The 24,508-nt window shown below is 42.5% G+C and overlaps 1 protein-coding gene across 1 annotated transcript in view; it reads right to left on the bottom strand.

Moving 5' to 3' along the window:
• The window catches only part of mmp14b (matrix metallopeptidase 14b (membrane-inserted)), a gene marked incomplete at its 3' end in the record, with an annotated part of 63,806 nt that extends 39,572 nt beyond the window's left edge, over window positions 1-24,234 (bottom strand). The window contains exon 1 of the mRNA XM_084328055.1: window positions 23,616-24,234. Within this exon, the coding sequence (XP_084184181.1) occupies window positions 23,616-23,714 (99 nt within the window). The 5' untranslated portion in view covers window positions 23,715-24,234. The remainder of the gene's footprint in view (window positions 1-23,615) is intronic.
• Window positions 24,235-24,508: the final 274 nt, after the last annotated feature.

Genomic DNA, 24,508 nt, shown 5'->3' with positions numbered 1-24,508 from the left:
TACTGTACATACAACACTGTCATCATTATTACTGTACATACAACACTGTCATCATTATTACTGTACATACAACACTGTCATCAATATTACTGTACATACAACAGTGTCATCATTATTACTGTACGGATACAACACTGTCATCATTATTACTGTACATACAAAAGTGTCATCATTATTACTGTACGTACAACACTGTCATCATTATTACTGTACATAGTCAGCTTGGACTCATTATTACTGTACATACAAAAGTGTCAGCTTGTACTCCGTCCATAAGACTCAGCTATAATGAACATGTGTCCTTTTTGTACTCTCTCGTTTAGCGGTGTTGCTGATGCTGTTTCTGCAGTTTTTTTGTTTTGTTTGTGCGATGTGTCAAACTTCAGGACTATAAAACATACATGTACTTTTTCCACTGATACACACACACACTGTAAAAAAGAAAACTGTAAAAGAACTGTAAATGTCTGGCAGCAACGGTTGCCAAATACTTTACTATCAAATGACAGTCAAATCAAATACATTTACAGATTACAACCTTTATTTAATGGTTAATATTTTGATAAAAAGGTAATTTACTGTATTTTTATGGCATTTACACTTAAAGTAGAAAAACAAAAGTAATCTGTAAAATATTATTTAATTTTTTAATTAATTTCCTGTGAATTATTATAATTAGTTTACAGTGCAGGGTGCGTTTGTATCAATGCAAATGTAAGTAAGCGTGCTCTTTGCTTCCACACTATCTCTGAACACGGCGCATGGCTGTAGACTCAGCTACACTCTGACTGAAGCTCCTTGATGCTCCTCCAGGCGTCCCCTCATGTTGGAGCGGAACAGCAGGGAATGGTTTATGAGGCCCTCTCTCTCTCTCTCGCTCTCCCACCTCACTCTCTCTCTCACCCCCCCCCCTGTCTCCCTCTCTCTCTCTCTCTCTCTCCCACCTCACTCTCTCTATCACCCCCCCCTCTCTCTTTCTCTCTCTCCCTCTCTCTCTCTCTCTCTCTCTCCCCCCTCTCTCTCTCCCCCCCCCTCTCTCTCTCTCCCCCCCTCTCTCAATTCAATTCAATTCAATTCAAATGGGCTTTATTGACATGGGAAACATACGTTTACATTGCCAAAGCCAAACAAAACAAAACAATCAAACAGAGAAAACAAAATAAATCAGTACATTACAGAAGGAATTTATTGTACAGTCTTTATGGTGGTTGCATTCCATTGGATGTCCGTTTCTTGTCACAGCAGCTCACAAATCTTGCTGCTGTGTTAGCACATTCTTTTATTTCTCCCAGTAGGTATGGGATTTTTGAGTTATTGTCCATGTTTTCAAAGTCTCTTTGGGTGTTTGCAATTTGTGGGAAGTATATGTCTCTGATGTCTTGGTATAGTGGGCAGGTTGTTAAGAAGTGGAGCTCGGTTTCCACCTCATCTTGTGTGCAGTGGGTGCATAGTCTGTCTTCGCTTGGGAGCCAGGTCTGCCTATGGCGGCCTTTCTTGATGGCTAGGCTGTGCTCGCTGAGTCTGTACCTAGTCAAGGATCTTCTTAGTTTTGGGTCAGTCACAGTGCTCAGGTATTCTGCTACTGTGTACTCTCTGTTTAGGGCCAAATAGCATTTCAATTTGCTCTGGTTTTGGGTTGTTTCTTTCCAATGTGTCAGATAGTTTTCTTTTTGTTTTCTTATAATTTGATTTAGTCCAGTGTGGTTTCTGTCTGGTGGCTCTGCTTGTGTTTGTGAGCAGAGTCCCAGAACCATCTGGCTGAGTGGGCATCTATCGAGGGTCTCTCTGTGGGTGAGGGCTATGTTGTGGAGTGTGTCTGGGTCACTTTCTTTTAGGTGATTGTGGAATTTGAATGCTCTTTTTTTTAATTTTGATGATTAGTGGGTATCTTCCTAGTTCTGCTCTGCATGCATTATTTGGTGTTTTCTGTTGGGTGCGGAGAATGGATTTGCAAAATTCTGCATGTCTCAATTGGGTGTTTGTCCCATTTGGTGAAGTCTTGGTTTGCAAGTGGGCCCCAGACTTCACAACCATATAGGGAAATCGGTTCTATGACGGAGTCTAATATTTTGAGCCAGATTTTGATTGGAATGTCTAACTTGATGTTCCTTTTTATGGCATAAATTCTTGCTTTGTCTCTCAGGTCGTTTACAGCTTGGTTGAAGTTCCCTGTAGAACTGATGTTTAGGCCGAGATAGGTGTAGTTTTTTGTGGTTTCTAGGGAAATTGTGTCTAGGAGGAATTTGTGTTTTTGTTGTTGTAGGCTGGGCCTTTTTTGGAATATCATAATTTTAGTTTTGTTTAGGTTTACTGTCAGTGCCCATGTCTGGGAGAATTTGTGCAGAAGGTCAAGGTGCTGTTGTAGCTAGGGATGGGTACCAAATTCGGTACTTTTGAGGTACCGAACCGAAACACGTCGGTACTACCGAGTATCGATTCAAGTGAGATACACACAAAAAAAAAAAAAAAAAATAAAAATTCATGTCAACGTTCACACGCACAATATATGCTTACCTAGGATTTTACTTGATTCAACAACAAAGCAGTCGGAGCAATGGCAAGCCGAAAACTGTCGAAATTGTAGTTATTTGAAGTTTGGATTTTTTTTCACGACTGAGGTAGGTAAATTAAATTTCTTGAGACTAAAGTACAGAAAAAAGGTACCGTTGGGTACCGGTATCGATTCACAGGTACCGGTACCGTATCGGTTCAAATGTGAAAGGTACCCATCCCTAGTTGTAGCCCTTCTTTTGTTGGGGACAGCAGCACCAGGTCATCTGCAAACAGTAGGCATTTGACTTCTGTGTTTGCTAGGGGGATGCCAGGTGCTGCAATTTGTTCCAATGTTTTTGCCAGTTCATTTATGTATATGTTGAAGAGGGTTGGACTCAAACTGCACCCCTGTCTAACCCCGCGGTGTTGAGGGAAGAAGTCTGTGTGTTTTTCCTCAATCCTCACAGCACATGTGTTGTTGGTGTACATTGACTTTATGAGGTTGTAGGTTTTCCCTCCAATGCCACTATCTAACAGTTTGTACAGCAGACCCTCGTGCCAAATTGAGTCAAATGCTTTTTGGAAGTCAACGAAACAGGAGTATACTTTGCTTTTATTTTTATTTATTTGGTTGTCGATTAGGGTGCGGAGGGTGAGAATGTGGTCTGTTGTACGGTGATTTGGTAGGAAGCCAATCTGTGATTTGCTCAAGGTATTGTTGTTTGTGAGGAAATGTATGAGTCTGTGGTTAATGATCATACAGAGGATTTGTCCAAGGTTGCTGTTGACACTCTTTCTCTCTCTCTCTCTCTCTCTCTCTCTCTCTCTCTCTCTCTCTCTCTCTCTCTCTCTCTCTCTCTCTCTCTCTCTCTCTCTCTCAGGGAGGACCTACAGGTCTGTGTTTTGTGTTTAGTGTTTAGACTTCCCCCCTGAGTGAGTCCCTTCTGGCTGGGAGTCACCTGGCGCTCCACTGGTCACATACAGACTCACTGTTAAAGACAGTGTAGGAGAACCATCCACATGAGAGAGAGAGAGAGAGAGAGAGAGAGAGAGAGAGAGAGAGAGAGAGAGAGAGAGAGAGAGAGAGAGAGAGAGAGAGAGAGAGAGAGAGAGAGAGAGAGAGAGAGAGAGGTGGGGGGAAAGGGGTAGAGGGAAAGAGAAAGAGAGAGAATGAGAGGTAGAAAGGGGTAGAGAGAGAAAGAGAGAGAGAGAGAGAGAGAGAAAGAGAGGGAGAGAGAACGGGTAGAGAAAGAGTGAGCTGGGTTGTGAGAGATAGAGAAAAGGAGAATGAGAGAATGAGATATAGAGAAAGAAAGAGAAAAGGAGAGAAAGGTGTAGAGAGGGAAAGAGAGAGTGAGAGGGGTAGAGAGATAGAGAGGGAAAGAGAGAGTGAGAGAGAAAGAACAGGGATAGGAGGTCATAATAATCATGAATGATGAATGACTTAGTTGGGCGTCGTGTCCACCGGGGACGTTTTTTTCAAGACGGACCGCTTTGAAAAGCAAAAAGAAAAAGCTCAGAGCGGTTTCCTGAGTCTCGCGACTGCCACGGCTCCACCACTTGCTCGATGTTGATTGGTCGGTCGAAAAAAGTTACCTTGATGAGCGCGCTCCTCTCCAAAAGTTGAACTAGTTTCAACTTTAGGCGCTGGGAGCGCTCCGCCCAAAAACGCTGGCCGCAGAGAGCGCTAAAACGCGAGGCGCGGCGCTGGGAAAAGGATTGCGCCTGTCGCGTCTGTAGCATAGAAATTAATGACAGAAAGGAGCTGACAACTCATAAAACGTCCCCGGTCGACACGGGCCCTTACTTGTGATTACTTGGCAAGTTTGGTTTAGTAAAAAAATAAAAGAGGCATTACTGATCCAGAAAGGTGAGTTCGCTGTCATGCTTTGAAACATGTTAGACAATGAACATAGAAAGGATAGTCTCTCCGTCTCTCCTGTCCAGCTTAAGCCTTTCACTACCACACTACAGGTTAACACTTTCACTGCGACAATACAGAAGGTTAACCCTTTCACTACCACACTACCACATGGTTAACCCTTTCACTGCGACAATACAGAAGGTTAACCCTTTCACTGCCACATGGCAAAGCGTTAACCCTTTCACTACCACACTACAGAAGGTTAACCCTTTCACTAACCGTCTGTAGTGTGGTAGTGAAAAGGTTAACCTTCTGTAGTGTGGTAGTGAAAGGGTTAAGTTATTGAGTTAAAAACGTTACTCTATCTCCCTCGTTTATTTCAGTTGCTAGATCCTAACTTTGCCCTCAGCCCAGTCAAAAGACTTTTGTTGAGTGACAATAAACTCCTGTTTCAACTGTAAGGGCCCCCCGCGCCTCCTCCAAGGTGACTTGACAAGGTCTTATTCACTCCTGGGCTCTGCTATTTTCCACTACAGTAATTGGTTGTGTAACGAAAGCAGTGGTAAAAAAGAGGAAACGGTTTTTATTCATAGGGGAATGAGAAGAGTTGGCAAAGTCAAACCTAGGACAGGTTTTGAAGTGCACTCACAGAACTGGCTATTCCCATTCAAGTCATGAAAAGAGATGATTGTGGACTTCAGGAGGTCGGGGGTCAAGGACTACAGCCCCCTCAGCATCGACGGGGCACCGGTTGAGAGAGTGAACAGTTTTAAGTACCTCGGAGCCCACATATCCGAGGATTTGACATGGACCACACACATTGACAGTGTTGTGAAGAAGGCACGACAACGCCTCTACTTCCTCAGGCGCCTAAGGAAGTTCCAAGTCAGTCAGAAGATCCTTAGGAACTTCTACTCATGTACAATAGAGAGCATCCTGACTGGCAACATCACCTCCTGGTTTGGGAATAGCACCGCACAAGACCGTAGCAGACTACAAAGAGTGACACGTTCAGCCGAACGCACAATTGGAGGGGGGCTTCCCACCCTCCAGAACATTTACAACAAGCGGTGCAGGGGGAAGGCTAAGAGAATTATTAAGGACTCGAGCCACCCGAACAACTGCCTCTTTGAACTGCTGCGGCCAGGCAAGCGATACCGGAGTCTTAAGGCGAGCACAGAAAGACTCAGAAGGGGGTGCTCCAGTAGCACACCATGTTACCGCGCTCGCGCGGGACTCCGTGCTGCGTCACGGATCTGGTTGACTCCGAGTTCGATTCCCGGACTCGCCGTCATTTGCCGAATGTCTCCCCCTGCTCTCTCTCCCGTTTCACCCTGCAACTGTCGGTCATGCTTGACCAGGAAAGCGATAAACGCTAAAAAATAAAGTAAAAATAAAAAATAAAGACTCAGAAGAAGCTTCTATCCCCAGGCCATCAGGCTGCTAAACGAACAATAAACACTATGCAACAACCATCAAATGCACACAGCACACACACCCACACGCACACACTCACTTAAACAAACAACACACTGCAGCACCCACTCTCCACACTTTAGATCACACAAACACACTTATATTTATTGATAAAGGATTTGCACTACAACTCGTACACCTACTGTAAATTGTACCTAAATTGCACCTCATCCCATTTCTGCCTTGCACTGCATAGTATTGTATATTATATGGTAACTCAGTTACGTCTATTCTGCATCGAACATTGTACATATGTCTATACTGAACACTGTGACCTCATTTTTTTTTTTTACTTCTAATTTACATGCTATACTATGCTATTTTATTTCATACTTATCTTATCTTATCTTGTCTTGCACAGTCTCTGGAGCGTAACAGTAAGAAGCATTTTGTATAAAAGTATTCTGTACTTCTGTATGACAACTATTAAAGAAACTTGAAACTTGAAACTTGAATGCCATGCCAGAATCCATGCTCCTGCTTTGGCTTTCTCCACTGCCAACTGACCTGTGCTGGTTTTAGCTACTTGTCTGGGGAAGGTAGCAAAGGTACTATCCATGCTGCTATGCTATACTGCAGCCTGTTGATTGGTCAATAGAAATCCCACCATCCCGCCCTCATTGTTCACCAGCACCAAACGCCATCAGGGATTAAAGCAAAAAAATATCTTCTGACTGAACTTTTTTTCAGGCCAAGTCATATTCTTATTTTAACCTCCACTGTATTTATTTTTTTTAATATCGTTAGCGTTTTAAGGGAGCCTACTTGTAGAGCCTATTGTCCTGACTGTGACTATAGACCCTACTGTTGTGGTTGTTGTGCCAGGCAGGGAGGCTGTGTGCTGGAGAGCGTGAATGCAAGTCTTGTGGCTAGCTTCTGATTGATGGCGAGCTAGCACCCTTTTCCCATTACTTTGAACCATGAACTAAAAAGCTTGTTATCATACAAACAAGGGACTAAACACGTTTCGCAATTATGCCACAACAATGTGGAACGCCCTACCCACAGCCGTAAAAAAATTTGAATCCTCAGTGTTTCCCACAGGATTTAGTGAGACTGTGGTGGTGGGTGAACCTCGGCCCCTCTAGGGGGGGGCTAGATGAACTTTGTGCTCAAAACACAAAATCGACTAGACACTAGAGGATACATTTGAGCCATCAAAGAAATTAAGCAAAAGTGGTTACCTGTGTTGAACTAGTTATTTTTTTAGAAAATAAAAGAATAGACTGGATTACTATTACTACTACTACCACTGCCAATACTACTGATACATCCCTATTGGCAAACTTTATATTAAAAAAAAAATTAAAAGATTTAATTTTTTTTAATATAAATCAAAGTATTATATAAATATAATCAAATTGACGGAAATTCGTCTCAAGACGGAACGCTTTAATGCCTGCGCCATTTTTAAATGCCACAACAGCAGTAAACTTATCTTTTTCCATGTAAACAGTTTGCTAAAATTCGGACAACATTTTAGGCGAGAACTAAGATATGAAATTGCCGGATCTTAATTCATATTTGATCTGCAACTCCTAGGTTGACAGTTTGATCTGAATTCCGTGATCCACGTTCAAATACAACACAAAACTAAATGTAGAGGAGGCGCAAATGCGTACAAAGTCGATTTAAAGACGCGATGGGAGGTAAACTGGCACAGCTTCGCTCTAGGCTACGTGAACGGCATTCAGTCGAATTGGAGATATTTCAACTTGAGTGAGAAATTTGCCAGGCAGCATGGAACAAATATAGGTATATATTAATGCTATGAATGTTCTGTAGCATATATAGATATTGAATATTACTTTTAGAAATGGTCTGGTGTGGGGGCGGTCAGGTGGCGTAGCGGAGATTGCGTTCGTCACCAACACCGGAGATGCTGGATTCGCCTGTTCGAATCCAGCTCACAGCTCCGCCGTTGTCACCAGCTTGGCTGGCCGTTCACACTAATACAATTGGCTGTATTAGAGGGTGGGAAAGCTGGCGGGGTGGGTCCGGGTCGTTGTAAACAGCGACTCCTAAGGTTCGGTCGGGGCGCCTGATAAGCGCAGATAGGATCTAAGGGGGGTAGTGTGATCCTTCCACACGTTACACCCTCTCAGTGAGAGTCCGCGCTGCCAGGTGAAAAGAAGCGGTTGATTGGCTAGACGTGTGTCGGAGGAACCACGTGATAGCCTCCACTCTCCCAGACCGACTGTGGGGGGTAAGTGCGCAGCGACCAGGAAGGGGATTGGGAATTGGCATAACGACTAACATTGGGATGGGAGAAAATCGGAGGAAAAAGGAGGGGGGAAAAATATCAATAAAAAATAAAAATAAAAAATTGTCTGGTGTTTGTAATGTCACTGGACTCTTAAATCATTGTAAGTATTTGTATTTCACTTAAATAAAATCTCCTGGTTATGATTCTCTCCTTCCTTGGAGACTCGCTGCCAGTGGTCCTGTAGAATAGTCTAGTGAGGAAGTTCTCTCAAGCAGTCTTGTTTGGCCAAACAGCGAACATTATAAATACTTTGCCTATAAACACTTCTAACACAATCTTGATATAACTAAGACATTTGCTTAAAAAAAACATTGTTTTCCTGCATAGATCACTAGATGTATCGACTTATACAAGTTTCACGTAAACTCCAGGGAAGCCCTGAGCAGATGGGGTTATCTTAGTGGCCCCAACCACATGCTACGAAATTAAACTTTCAATTCACCTTTATTTTCTATTTTATCTTAGGGTTAAGGTTAGGGTTAAAGGAACAACATTTTGTTCCCTCTCAAGACCAGTTTCCTCTCTGTGCGTTCAGTAGAAAGCTATCTGGCTGCACGTTAGCCTAGCTTAGCACAATGAATGGAAACGGACATGGCCGGTTAGCCTTCGGGAGAGGTGTTAGTTGGACAATGCCTAGGCTAACCGGCCATGTCCACTTCCATTCATTGTGCTAAACTAGGCTAACATGCAGCCAGATAGCTTTCTACTGAACGCACAGAGAGGAAACTGGTATCTATCTTCTTGTCTCTCTCTGGAGAAGACGGTAAGCCAATTTACCAAAATGTTGGCGTGTTCCTAAGGTAAGAGTTAAGGTTCATAAACAACTTTTCAGGTGGAAATTAGGATGAATTCCAGCATCGCAAAAAGCATCACTTTGGTAAACAATCCAGTGGCAGATGGGATGAATCTGAATAACTCACTTTAACACACTTTATATTTATCTATTATTAAAAAGATTTGCACTACATTCATACCTCATTTGCACCTTACCCAAGTTTTGTACCACATCTCATTTCTGCATTGTACCTCACTGTTACTCATTTTACTCTGTGTTGTATATGTATATGTTATATATGTATATTGACTTTACTTACTTTTACTTACTTCTTAATTATTATATATATTTTTTTTTACTTACTTTATTTTTTACTGTATGTAGCACACTCCCAGGGGCTCTTTCAGAAATAAGCATATCATATAAAGTATTCTGTATTTTGTTGTGACATATAATAAACAAACTTGAACTTGAACATTCCAACTTCCATGCACTGTGTCCACATATGAATAGGGATGGGAATTTATAGGATTTTATCGATACGATTCCATTATCGATTCTGCTTATCGATTCGATTCTTTATCGATTCCCTTATCGATACCTGATCAATTTATGATTTAAACAAATAAATTGGAAATGCAACAGAACTACATTTACATTTACATTTAGTCATTTAGCTGACGCTTTTATCCAAAGCGACTTACAAGTTCTGTACGACAAGCCATCAGGAAGGGCACAACTCTATCAGCTGAGCAACAATGTTCATCAAAGTGTTGAGTGCTACAGTGTAGGTTAGTTTATTAGGACAAGTGCATGACAGTACGGTTAGTTAGGGTTAGATATATATTTTTTTATTCAGATAATGGTTGAAGAAGTGCGTCTTTAGTCGACGGCGAAAGATTGGACGTGATTCGGCTGTCCTAACTGGGGTGGGTAGTTCATTCCACCATTGTGGGGCAAGGACTGAGAATAGGCAACTTCTCTTTGATGACCCTCCCGGAGCTTGGATATGGTAGGTCTGAGGCGGCCAGAAGATGCAGAGCGTAGGGGTCTAAGCTGGTTAGAATAACAACATGCAACTTGACATTTCTGATTGTCATTTATTGTTGAGCCCCCATGTCAGAAAAATACAAAAACTGTAAAAAATAGAACATTAACTATAGCCTACACACTTAAATAAAATAATGTATTTGAGATTCTCTTTAAATGTATTATTTTTTTTTTTTATTCTTAAACTAATTTAATCTATTGAATAACAGGTCGTTATTCCTCTGACTTCTGTCTCTCTCACTCACACACACACACACACACACACACACACACACACACACACACACACACACACACACACACACACACACACACACACACACACACACACACACACACACACACACACACACACACACACACACACACACACACACACACACACACACACACACACACACACACACACACACACACACACACACACACACACACACCCTGAACTAAATCAATGACTAGGTTCTAAAGCATTCAAGTAGAGCTGCCGCGATAACCGCATTACCGCGGTATCGCTGTTGCATCACGCTCACCGCAGAGTTAGGCTGAATACCGCGTCACCGCTGTTTTTTATCATAATAATAAAGTTGGCTTGCGGCTTGCGGCTCTGCAGATATACCCTACTCGGTTCCAAGCGACCCTATTGGGTAGAAGTGGTACCAGAAAAGGCATGTGAAACATTGCAGACCACTGACTGGTCAGAAGAGAGACGCGTCACACTTTGTAGCCTCTGAACGAAAACAGAACGCCGCGCCGCCATCTTTACTGCCTCGCTAAGGATGCATTTCATTCAGGATTTGTTTGCGACAGAACCAAGTGCAATAAACAAAAAAGAATGGATTCACTGTGTATTCTGCCTTATTTATTGATGAAACAAAACCGACATCAACCCAATTTACCACCGAGCGGAGAGTTTAGTGTCACAACAAGATCGCTGATGTGTTAAGTTTGTTGTTGTTATTAGCCTAATGCTACCGTCAGCCGATATACACGAGAGGTAACGTTAAACCCGGGTTTGCTTGGTAGAATACACAATGAGAGGTAACGTTAGCTTTGGCAGAATAGACGCAACGAGAGTCTGGTTAATGTTGTTATTGATTGATTGATTGATTGATTGAAACTGTGTTAAACTCTGGCTTGCTGCAAGCCCTCGGACATCTATGCCCACGGAGCTTTCAGTGTACACAAGCGGCGCCGCCTGCGTCCCCACACGGAGACAAACGGAGTAGTACCTGGCTGCAGTGGAAAAGGAACGAAGTACCAGGTGCCTAAAGCGGGTCGAGTCGAGTAGGTACTATGCAGTGGAAAAGCGCCATTAGACTAGAGGCAGGCTATAAGAGTAGACTACTAAAAAAAAAAAAATGCATTCAAACTTTTTTTTTTTTTTGTGCGCACTGTGCGGTAATACCGCGGCGGTAGAAAATATTTCGCAAATTCGTGCGGTAAGGAAAATATCAATACCGCGGCAGCTCTACATTCAAGTAGTTTTCACTGCACATAGAAGTAGCCAAACAGCGGGAGCATTTCGGGAGCATATTACCAAAAGCTAGAGCCATATGGAATCCGCGATCACGGAATCGCGGACGGAATCGCGGAATTGAGCAATAAAAATGGAATCCACTATAATTTTTTTTTTTTTTTACTTTTTTTTTATGTTGTGGGACTTGTACAGCACTTTGTTCAACTTTGTCAGTGCTGTAAAGTTTAAACCTTTTAAAATCTTAGACAAACAACACTTTGCTTTCATGAAATATTATAAGCCGTCATTTGAGGCTTTATAAAAGCAGCACAATGAACACAAATCTGTCAGTGCCGAGTCCGACCTCATCTTAAATAACAAACAGCATTGCTTGTTGTAGTTAACAAAGAGAGGCAGAGTTGATTTTGCAAAAATATATATAATTTTTTTTTTCAAATTTTATTTTCATATTCGAATCCCATGCCCATCGAACGAAGCTTCGAAGCTTCAAAGTATTTAAGACGGCCCTATTAAATGGACTGTTATATCTTATTAAATTGTGGACATTTATTCATTCCCACTTATTAGACACTATTTCTGATGGTAAAATTAGCGTACAAAGCAAAATACAGAATTCTGAAATATTAAAACGGAAAAAACGGAATTTGGAAAAAAATAAAATGGAATTTGGAAAAAAAATTAACGGATTTCATATGGCTCTACCAAAACCCAGGCAATTTCGAGCCCTTAAGGAATCAAATAGAGTCTGCCATGGCTACATGCTAACGTTATTGCGCAACTGTAGGAAAAACCTGGCAGCGATAAGGGAATCGAAAGTCACGGGAGCCACACGGTTCCAGGCATCGGCCAATTAGGAACCGGTTTTCGATTCCCATCCCTACATATGAACCTATGTTCATTCCCTTGTAAACATGATCACAATTCTACGAGTGTACTACTCCAACTGCCGAAGGGCTCTACGCTAACCCTTTTCCTAAGGAGCACATGTGCTCCTAAATGAAAAAATTTAGGAGCACACAAAGAAATTTAGGAGCACCCAAAAATATTTAGGAGCAGTGAAAATATTTCAAGTAACAGAGTTAATTTTTTTTTCAAAAATAAATGTATATTTGTACTGTGCGTGCATGTGTGTAAATTAGCTCTTGCTACAACCCTGCATGTTTACATTTTGTATTTTGTACTTGATGTTCATTAACATGTGCTGTCCCTATCAAATAAACTATCAAATCAAACTACTGCTACAAAAGGTTCAGTCACTTAACTTTAGCTTTTGCCCCTTTTATGCATACAATGCTTATGTTTTGGCTGTGTTGCTCTTCTAGAAAAATAATCCTTTCAGGGTTGCCTATTGAAATACTGTACACCTCCAGTACAGAAACATTGTTTATGAGTTTGCGTGTCAGGTAGACCATTGATTGACAGTCGAGTCTGCCAATTACATCACACCGCTTGCACCCCTATTGCCCATCTCTGCTGTTGATAACGCTAGCCAAGTTATTATACACACAGATACACAGTGGGCCAGTGACTTTGGTGTAGGGGTGTAACAATGCATCGATCCTAAGGGGGAAATTCAACTGCATCGATTTGAAAATGTTAGAATAGATTATCGCAATTTTAATGTGTACACGTTATGTTATTGTCATGTCCATTACAGCCAACACACCGGCATACGCTACTGCATCAACGTTATGATTAACAAAGCAAGGCATTCGTTTTATTGCATTAACGTTATATTACTATTGCTATCGATAAATCTAGGTGTTCTAAAATCTATTGCTATTGGTAAGAGAGAGACTATAATAAGTTAGTGTCTCGGAAAACGAGAGCCCTGATCGCAATGGCAGAGTTTCAGGAAGTAAACAAGCTAAATGAAAGCTTCCGATTAGTCATTTGCTTTATTTCCCATGAAACCAGTCACTTCACTCTACTGTGATTGGACCGTTGGCTTGAGTGCAATGTGGGACTTGTAGTTTTTTAACGATTCTCAGCGGAGAAATAAAAAGTACGACTTAGGCTGTCATCAGCAGTTCGCACACTGTGTGCGTAATAGATTTTTGAGGTTCGCACACACATATTTTTAGGGGCATATGCTAGCAATATGGTCGCACTGTAGAGCCCTGACTGGGGTTCTCAAAACCGCCGTTAGCACAAGTGTCATTGTTCTTCCATCGACTCAGAGTCAAACGAAGTGGTAAAAATCTATTCGTTAACTTACACCCAGTAAGTGAATGGAAGATCGACAAGAACAAAACAACAGCGGTCGGCGGTTGCTATGTACTTTGTGCGTTTGAGTCGGTGCGAGCGAGCACACGATTGCATAGGATGAGAGAGAGAGAGAAGGATAGCATTTCAGAACAGAAAAAGAGTCAGTTGTTCCGTTTGGTGTGGGCCAATGGAAAATAACTCCGGTCAACAGCGAAGGAAGTCCCACTGAGGATCACACACACACACACACACACACACTGCTCCTCGTTACTAATCCACTGTCCCAAGAGTTACACCATTATGTCAAATATCATAAAACATGGAATTATTATTGCTCTCAGTTTACTTGTAATAACTCCTAATGGTTTAGAGCTGGTGGTGTGTTTTTGTATGTATAGCTTAGGGGTGTAACGGTACACAAAAACCACGGTACGGTACGTACCTCGGTTTTGAAGTCACGGTTCGGTACGGGTTTTCGGTACAGTGGGGGAAAGTTTGGCTTTCCATGTTCCACTCTGGGGTGATGTAGTGTGCAGTAACTAATTGTACTTGTAGGGCTATCAACGAATATTCTATATTGAAATGAATAATCGACTTGTAAAAAAAATATATATAATTAATTATATTAGATTGTGAAAAAAAACAGCCCCCGGTGGGCGGTCAACATACCGTTGTATTAGTTTGTTACACAGATGTTCGGTACGGTACGGTACACAACTACACACTGAAACGGTTCGGTACGGATACGTGTACCTTTACACCCCTATAGCTACATGTGAGCATCTGTTTCTGCATGTGTGTTCTTGTATGTGTACGTGTGAGCATCTGTTTCTGCATGTGTGTTCTTGTATGTGTACGTGTGAGCATCTGTTTCTGCATGTGTGTTCTTGTATGTGTACGTGTGAGCATGTGTTTCTGCATGTGTGTTCTTGTATGTGTACGTGTGAGCATCTGTTTCTGCATGTGTGTTCTTGTATGTGTACGTGTGAGCATCTGTTTCTGCATGTGTGTTCTTGTATGTGTACGTGTGAGCATCTGTTTCTGCATGTGTGTTCTTGTATGTGTACGTGTGAGCATCTGTTTCTGCATGTGTGTTCTTGTATGTGTACGTGTGAGCATCTGTTTCTGCATGTGTGTTCTTGTATGTGTAAGTGTGAGCATGTGTTTCTGCATGTGTGTTCTTGTATGTGTACGTGTGATCATCTGTTTCTGCATGTGTGTTCTTGTATGTGTACGTGTGAGCATGTGTTTCTGCATCTGCATGTGTTCACTGTGATTCGGTTTAGAGCTGAGCTTGTTCCTTTGCTGTAGATAATCTGCAACATACCAGTTTCTTTCATCTATAAAGATTTTTTACAATAGACCGTTCCAGGGGCCTTATGGGCCAGGAATCTCTGAAAGGCATATGTATGGAAATATAACTGTGTGCGTGTGTGTGTGTGTGTTCCCTAGCTGCTGCCTATGAAAACAACCCTCTCTATCCGACCGAGATGAGATCGAGCAGCAACAGGAGGTGAGATTCCAAAAACACATGTCACTGCACAAAGTCATCTGAGCGATAATCCAATTTCTTCGACACAAATCTTAACGACGAGACTTGGTCCGTGGTAAAAAAGATCTTTGCATGAATGAATACCTTCTCGTTTTTGGTGAAACTAGTCAAATGTGTCACTTCCTTTGTGAACAGGAAATGAGGTAATTGCTATAATGTATTATCTTATTTCCTGCAACACCTCCCGTGTTTGCTCAGGGGGGGTCTGGGTTCGGACCACCAAGGTGACGGATGTGGCTTTGTTTGAATACTACGTATGCTTCCTTCCTTCTGTCCTTCCTTCCTTCCCTCCTCCCTCCCTCCCTCCCTCTAGCCTGGGCCGATAAAAACAGACTCTTGCTTGACAACAGAAAGAAGAGCGAGTCTGATGAGTTTCTTTGATGTAGCCGGCCTGGACCAGTACCAAGCATCTTAACCCTTTCACAACCACACTACAGAAGGTTAACCTTTTACTACCACACTACAGACGGTTAACCTTCTGTAGTGTGGTAGTGAAAGGGTTAACCGTCTGTAGTGTGGTAGTGAAAGGGTTAACCTTATGTAGTGTGGTAGTGAAAGGGTTAACCTTCTGTAGTGTGGTAGTAAAAGGGTTAACCGTCTGTAGTGTGGTAGTGAAAGGGTTAACCGTCTGTAGTGTGGTAGTGAAAGGTTAACCGTCTGTAGTGTGGTAGTGAAAGGGTTAACCTTCTGTAGTGTGGTTGTGAAAGGGTTAACCTTCTGTAGCGTGGTTGTGAAAGGGTTAACTGTCTGTAGTGTGGTAGTGAAAGGGTTAACCTTCCGTAGTGTGGTTGTGAAAGGGTTAACCTTCTGTAGTGTGGTAGTGAAAGGGTTTACCCTGTCGTGTGGCAGTGAAAGGGTTAACCTTCCGTATTGTCGCAGTGAAAGGGTTAACCATTTGGTAGTGTTGTAGTGAAAGGGTTAAAGACAGTAGCTGATCTGAGACCAGATTGGCTCATTGGTATATATGGTTATGTTATGTGACCTGAACACTGATCCGAGGACCTGTTTTTCTTTATGAGACATCTGGTCGAGGTTCTCTCTTTCCCACGGATCTGACCTGGGATCAGTGTTTTATAGACAGTTTCAATGGACCCGGGTTTATCTTCTGTCAGTTATTGATATTAGTAAGCACTGCGAGGGGAAACACACGTCGGGTCCATTTAACCCTTTCACTAACCACACTACCAAAGGGTTAACCTTCTTTCACAACCACACTACAGAAGGTTAACCCTTTCACTACCACACTAGAGAAAGTTAACCCTTTCACTGCCACACGACAAAGGGTTAACCCTTTCACAACCACACTACAGAAGGTTAACCCTTTCAAGTTCAAGTTCAAGTTCCTTTTATTGCCACACGGCCAGGCCGGTGGAATTCGAGCACAGTGCAGGTGGTAGCTGCGACATGGAACATAACATAACATAAACATAACATAACATACATAACATAACAGCAGGGGGTAAAATTAGGAGGAGTTGGAGTTAAGTAATTGTATGGCCTTGGGGAAGAAACTGTTGTTGAACCAAACTGTGCGGCTGCCCAGTGACCTGAACCTCCTACCAGAGGGGAGGAGTTGGAAGAGGTGATGAGCTGGGTGCAGGGGGTCACTGATGATTTTGTGTGCGCGTGTGATGGTGTGATGTTTGTGTATGGAGTCCATGGTGGGGAGTGTGCAGTTAACGATTTTGGATGCCCTTATGATGATCCTGTCTAGTCTGTGTAGTGTGTGTTTGGGTGTGTTGCCGTACCATACAGTGATGGAGAGTGAAATGATGTTTTGTATTATGGCTGTGTAGAATTGAATCATTAAAGTCTTCCTAACCTTGTACTTCTTGAGTTGTCTCAAGTGGAATAATCTTTGATTGGCTGTTTTAAGTAGATGAGTGGTGTGATGATCTCAATTGAGTTTATTGCTGATGTGTGTTCCTAAGTATTTAAATGTGTCTGTGGCTGAAATGGGTTGGTTATTGATGAGCATGGGTGTTTTAGTGGGTGTGATTTTCCGAAAGTCAATGATGAGTTCAACGGTCTTGCTTTCGTTGAGTATAAGGTTGTGTTCTCTGCACCATGTTAGTGTCCGCTCCACCTCCAGCCGGTAGTCATCCTCCTTGTTGTTGGAGATCAGCCCTAGGATGGTGGTGTCGTCCGCGTATTTGAGGGTTTTGACTGAGGGGGATGCTGATCGGAGGTTGTTAGTGTAGAGGGAAAAAAGCCACGGGGAGAGAACACACCCCTGTGGTACCCCAATGTTGGTGGTCAGAGGGAGAGAGGTGAGCTTGTTGTAGCGGACTACCTGTTTGCTGTGACAATACAGAAGGTTAACCCTTTCACTCCCACACGACAAATTGTTAAACTGTTTTGAAACCAATCAATCCCTGTGCTTCGCGGCACCGGACTGCAGACTGTTAGCTAGCATGACTCTAGCTCGCTGCACCGGCGACACCCTGCAGTTTAACTGTTCGGGACGGTTGGACGGGTACGAAGCTACACAAGGAGGCCTATCCATGTTTAGTTAGATCTGTGCGATGGACCTCTCTGTGCCTGTGCATGAGAACGCTGTGATCTACATCCTGTCCCGTTTAGGGATGCCCCCCGGACCCCGGTTCTAAACGGGAACCGGTACTGAATTAGAAAAAACCGGAGTATTAATAAGCTCCGACGTTATCGGTACTGCTATCGATACTCGAGAAAGTATTATTATTATGAGTTTTTTTTTAAACGTTGCAAACTATCTCTCCTCTCTCTGTCTCTGCACGAGAAGCGAGCCGTAGCAAGCCATTACACACACTTGTCGCGAGCCGCTCACACTCACACATACACGGGTAGGGACTGGAGGTGCCTGTCCGTGGCTAGCTACGTTAGCTACGGAGCTAATAGTCAGTTTCAGTGTTGCTGGATGGTACACTCTAACGTTAACGTTATGCCGAGTTCATACTACACTACACGTATGAACTCGACATAGCGTTAACGTTACTCCGTTTCCATGAAGTGTTTAATTAGCAGCAATCTGTTGTTGAAAATTTAACGTTAACGTGGCTAGCTACGTTAGCTACGGAGCTAATAGAGTGTACCATCCAGCAACAACGTTAACGTTATGCCGACTCGCCGAGTTCATACTACACTACACTTATGAACTCGACATAGCGATAACGTTAATCCGTTTCCATGAAGTGTTTAATTAGCAGCAATCTGTTCTGTTGTTGAACATTTAACGTTAACGTGGCTAGCTACGTTAGCTACGGAGCTAATAGAGTGTACCATCCAGCAACACTGAAACTGACTAACGTTAACGTTATGCCGACTCGCCGAGTTCATACTACACTACACGTATGAACTCGACATAGCGTTAACGTTACTCAGTTTCCATGAAGTGTTTAATTAGCAACAATCTGTTCCGTTGTTGAAAATTTAACGTTAAGGTAGGTATCCGATGCACTTCCAGCGTGGACAGGAAAACGTAGTGAAATTGTTGTAGTAATTTTGTAGTCTTATTAACTAAAAGATTTTAACAAAATAAAAAGCAGCAGCACTATTGCATAACTGAGTCATGTTTTCTATGTATTTCTTTCTTTAGGGGAGTAGGACATTTGTTTCACAGTTTTAGCACGATGTTTTATAGATGGCCAGGTTAAACACAGGTTTTTGTTTTTTAAGAGGGGGGGGGTTTGATTTGATTGAAGTTTATTTCAAATATGCAACACAACAAACAAATATCAAGTACAGATATAGCCTTATTAAGCCGTTCAAATAATAATTTATAATTTTTTTTTTTATTTAAATATATTTAAATAATAATCTAAAAGAACCGATAAGAGTATCGATAAAGTACCGAACCGTTAAGCAGTATCGATAGGAGTAGTAGTATCGATAAAATCCTAACGATACCCATCCCTAGTCCCGTTCAAAAGGGCTAATGGCTTCACTCACTGACAAACTGACCAAGTTGCATCATCACCGCCACCATCACCACAATGCCTCTTATTCTCCTCCTCTCTCTGACAGACAGCCCCCCCCCCCCCCCCCTCATTTCCGGTCTCCCGCTCATCTCAGTCCCATTTCCTTCTGCCCACTCCCGTCTTTGTACTAGATGACCTCCACAAGGTCTTTAAATTAATGTGTGTGTGTGTCTCTGAGCCTGTACTGCTATATACATGCATGCTTGTAAAATGCATGTGTCTGTGACTCCGTAGGTTGTCACGGTCAGCTGGTCGCTGACACATCAAGGTGTTTTTAGGGCGAGGAGGAACCCCCCCCCCGCAGCCACTTCCTGTCTCTACCGCAGATCACAGGATATGACACGCCTACCCCTGGCCTGACAACCCCAGGACTGTGTCCTGCTTCAGACTCCCTACCTCATCCTCCCTAACCGGAATCCACACTGACCATTACACTTAGACACGACCACTCACCCCCATTCAAACGCGCTGTTCATTTGAAGTACAAACACACTCAATAGCTGACTTGAGCTTTAGTCAAATCTCCGATGTGACTCCCTTGAGTCGAGTAAATAAAAGGACAGGATGCCTTTGGGTGGTCGGGTTGTTCAAACTATGTACAAACTAAACATGGGTTTATAGAACTATGCGCACAGATGATGGTGTAGCATGATGGTGGTAAGACCAATGCTTTGCTTACCTGGGATTGAATCCCACCACCACTTTCTCTCTTGTGTCTCCCCTATTGTCTCCCTCTCAGCCTTCCTGTCTCAATAAGGAACCTTCTCTCCTGTGTGTCTCCTACTCTGTCTCCCTCTCAGCCTTCCTACTGTCTCAATAAATAACCTTCTCTCCTGTGCCTCCCGTATTGTCTCTTTGAGTATTCCTACTGTCTCAACAAAGAACTTTCTCTCCTGTGTCTCTCCTACTCTGTCTCCCTCTCAGCCTTCCTACTGTCTCAACAAAGAACTTTCTCTCCTGTGTCTCTCCTACTCTGTCTCCCTCTCAGCCTTCCTACTGTCTCAATAAAGAACCATCGCTCCTGTGTCTCCCCTACTCTGTCTCCCTCTCAGCCTTCCTACTGTCTCAATAAATAACCTTCTCTCCTGTGTCTCTCCTACTCTGTCTCTCTGTCTCAATAAAGAACCTTCTCTCCTGTGTCTCCCCTACTCTGTCTCTCTCTCAGCCTTCCTACTGTCTCAATAAATAACCATCTCTCCTGTGTCTCTCCTACTCTGTCTCTCTGTCTTCCTACTGTCTCAATAAAGAACCTTCACTCCTGTGTCTCCCCTACTCTGACTGTCTCCCTCTCAGCCTTCCTACTGTCTCAACAAAGAACCTTCTCTCTCCTGTATCTCCTACTCTGTCTATCAGCCTTCCTACTGTCTCAAAAAAGAACCTTCTCTCCTACTCTGTCTCCCTCTCAGCCTTCCTACTGTCTCAATAAAGAACCTTCTCTCCTACTCTGTCTCCCTCTCAGCCTTCCTACTGTCTCAATAAAGAACCGTCTCTCCTGTGTCTCCCCTACTCTGTCTCCCTCTCAGCCTTCCTACTGTCTCAATAAAGAACCGTCTCTCCTGTGTCTCCCCCCTACTCTGTCTCCTTCTCAGCCTTCCTACTGTCTCAATAAAGAACCACTCTCTTTTAGGATAAGAAAAAAAGCAATTAAACTAACGCAATAGCTAAATCATTCCAGTCTAATTCTATGGCTGCTTCAGTGGGGCCTTCTCTGAGAAAGACGATAGTCTTTCCACTTAAGTTGTCTAATCTAGGTCAGTGAAGGGCTGTTTTTCCGTTCCCATTGGCGCATCTGGAAATACGATTTGGAATCCATAGGCAAAATAAAACACTATGTGACCCACCAAAACTATTAGATATCTATGTGTTGATCTCTCTCTCTCTCTCTCTCTCTCTCTCTCTCTCTCTCTCTCTCTCTCTCTGTCCTTCACACACAAAATAGAGACTGAAAACCATTTCACCAACAAAGACTCAACTACATTTCAATGGCACTCTCTCCTTTTTATAGTTTTGCCTTGTATTTTTATTGTGTATTTTTTTTTTTATCTAAACGTTGCAGCATGTACTCCAGTCTAATTGTAGCTTTCATATAAGTTCAACCAGGGGGGAAAAACATGGCATACACACACAGTGTAATGATGCTAGTTTATGCAGAGCTCAGCAAGTCTGTGTGTGTGTGTGGGGGGGGGGTCACAGCACAGTAATTTCCTGCAACATAAACAAAGGCCTCCCTCTGATTGGTCAGATTGTCTGGGTTTAGCAGGAGTGGTTAATCAACTGACGACTAGACTCATGGTCATGGAGCACCGATCCCACCAACTTACCTTCCAATGGTGTTCACAGTGGAATATAATAGATTTGATTTAACAGGGGCATCCTAGACGTCACCTCAGCTAGTTTATATGACTACTGCCATTTCATTTTCGTTTCATTTCGCTTTTCAGAACGCTGCGTATTGGCAGGCAAGTAAGAGTTAAGTTAGACGTCGTTTTGTCTCGTCTACTATATACATGTAGTACAATGCCAAAGCAGTAGGTGGCGATGTAGTTCATACATGAAGGCCATTTTCAACCAATCAGAAAGGTTGAACGAGACACTCCACATCCTGCTCAAAATCTCAAAAGCCACCATCTTTATACCTTGCATGAGCCATTTAGCCACATAGCATTTATTTTTCAGCAAGAAATAAAGTGGAATAAACAAAAAACGGATACATTCACTGTGTGTTCTGCCTCATTTGTTGATGATTTGTTGATGAAACAAAACTAACATCAACACAATTGACCAGCAAGAGCGGAGTTTAGTCTCACAAAAATATCACCACTAGCCACAGTGGCTAGTGAGCCAAAAAGTTAATGTCAAGCCCTGAATACATGTATGCACTTCAGTATCACATTACAAGAGAGATCACAGGGTTCATGTATCTTAACTCTATATAGCCATATAACCTCTAGGAGTCGGTAGGTAATTTAACAGCATGTTGGATTGTGGTATTCTTCTATAGAGTGATTATGAGTATAATAAGCAATTAATACACAACACTATTGTGTTTTTAATACATTAAATGCTTATATTTTGATCAAAATGAATACATTATGTAAACATGATTATTGTATACATATTCATTACTGTCCCGCAATTTCTAAAAATGTCCCGCAAAATCGACACGCTGTCCTGCATTTGGATCATATGGATTTGGTCACCCTAGTGTGTGTGTGTGTGTGTGTGTGTGTGTGTGTGTGTGTGTGTGTGTGTGTGTCTCTGAAAGACCAGAGACAGAGAAGTCAGAGGAATAACGACCTGTTGAATGCAACTACGGTTCAATAGATTAAATTAGTTTAAGATATTGAACTGTAGTTACATTCAACAGGTCGTTATTCAATAGATTAAATTAGTTTAAGAATAAAAAAATTCAGAAAATAAATAAATTTTAAGAGAATCTCAAATACATTATTTACATTTACATTAAATTTTTACAGTTTTTCTGACATGGGGGCTCAACAATAAATGACAATCAGAAATGTCAAGTTGCATGTTGTTATTCTAACCAGCTTAGTTCTGTTGCGTTTCCAATTTATGTATTTAAATTTATCAGGAATCGATAAGGGAATCGAAAAAGAATTGGATCGATAAGCAGAATCGATAATGGAATCGTATCGATAAAATCGTATCAATTCCCATCCCTAGTCTCTACTGCGCATGGGCATTGGGCAGAACGGTTCCGTATCCGGCTCGCGCAAATTACATGGCACCATTGTCTGCCAGTTTCCAAAACGAAAACACCTTTTCAGCGTTCCCGCTAGGGAAACGTGTTTTCCTGCCAAAACGGCGTTTCTTTTTAACATGCAAACGTATTCATTCAGCAACAAAAACAAAAACCCCAGTGTAACCATGGCCTGAGATGCAACAGAACCCTTCACACTGACCCCCCCCCCCCCCCCCCCCCCAGCCATAACTCAGGACAGATGTCAACAATTACATATTAGCATCCCTTCGAAAATAATTCTGGCCGCAGCTCTGAAATCCGCCCATCCTCACAGAAATAACCCTTGTCTCCGTCTTGACCACAATAGGCATTTCTAACCGTTCAGACTTCAGACTCTCTTGTTCGGCTGCTTTTTTTGCCCTCTCAGCATTTTTCACAGTTTTCAGAGGGCGATCATCATTATGCCAAGCTTCCTCTAACCTCTCAAAACCCGCCCCGACTGGTTTTTTTGGGGGGGGGGGGGGGGGGGGGCAACAAAAGGTCTGGCACATGATTTACAACACATGATGTAAATTATCGTATTTCATTAGGGCCGTACTACTAGGCTATAAAATAACCATTGTTATATTTCTAGTATTGTTAATTAATATGCCATGTTCTGAACAATTCGATGAAAGGTTATCCACATTTTACAGTATTCGTCATGAAAATGGCAATGCCAATAATAATAATGATAATTCTCGAACATGCCCGTTGTTTTCACATTTGGACCTTGCAGACTTGTTGGGATCTCACCTCCGGCTTCATCTCGCGCTGCGTCTGCGTCCCTCCCTGCGCGCGCGGCTCCCATGGCAGCAGTAACAGCAGCGCGAGCGTTTTCAAACCAAGTGCCATTCCTTGACAACGACACCCCTTCGAAAGTAATTAAATGGACACGGTTTCTCACTTAACACTTAACTCTCACCCTTGACGTTGCTATTTGTGTCAAAACATCTGGAGAAATCCTATAAACGAATTATCCGGGACCGGGATGAGTTCGACCAAACACTGATTTGGACACACAAAAAACGCCTCCAAAAGTTACAAATCTCTGTCTCTGCGATGTAGATAGAATCGTTTAAACATCAGCTGGTATTTGTTAAATTAAGTATGTGCAGTGTGTCCTTGTTTCATCGAATTTTAACCAAAGTAGGCTATCAAACATGAATCGAGGAGGAAGTAAAATAAAAAATAAATAAAAAGTTCTGCAGATGTGCGTGTATTTATTTTTCTCCTCTCTTGTGTCCAAAAAGCTCACTCTTCGCTCCAAATGGTGACTGTTTTAAACCAGACCCGTCGCCCTCAGCCTCGCTATCTCTTGCTATCCTCCCTTTCCTTGTTTTGATCCCCCTCTTCTCTCCCCTCTTGCCCCGCTGCAGACGTGGTAGGTTGAAGACTCCCTGGAGGCCTGGGCTGTAGGAAAATAGAGGCTCCAAACCTCCCCTTTTCCCACTTTAGCCCATCCCTCTACAACACGGAGGGGTAGAATCAACTTGGTGACCTTGGCATTAGGTTGGGCACGGCTGGCGTTTACCCGTTCTTATGACCTGTAGTCTGAATAGGCTGAAGCTGAAGCTATTGATTATTATAGGTAATTACAAGGTTATGAAAGCTGAATGCTGTACAGGCTATGCAAAAGTATACCTGTA

The sequence above is a fragment of the Notolepis coatsorum genome (genome assembly GCF_963971535.1).
Source record: "Notolepis coatsorum genome assembly, chromosome: 13".
Taxonomy (NCBI): domain Eukaryota; kingdom Metazoa; phylum Chordata; class Actinopteri; order Aulopiformes; family Paralepididae; genus Notolepis; species Notolepis coatsorum.
Note: the sequence above shows the minus strand (reverse complement) of the source record. Positions and strands in the feature narration are given on the sequence as shown.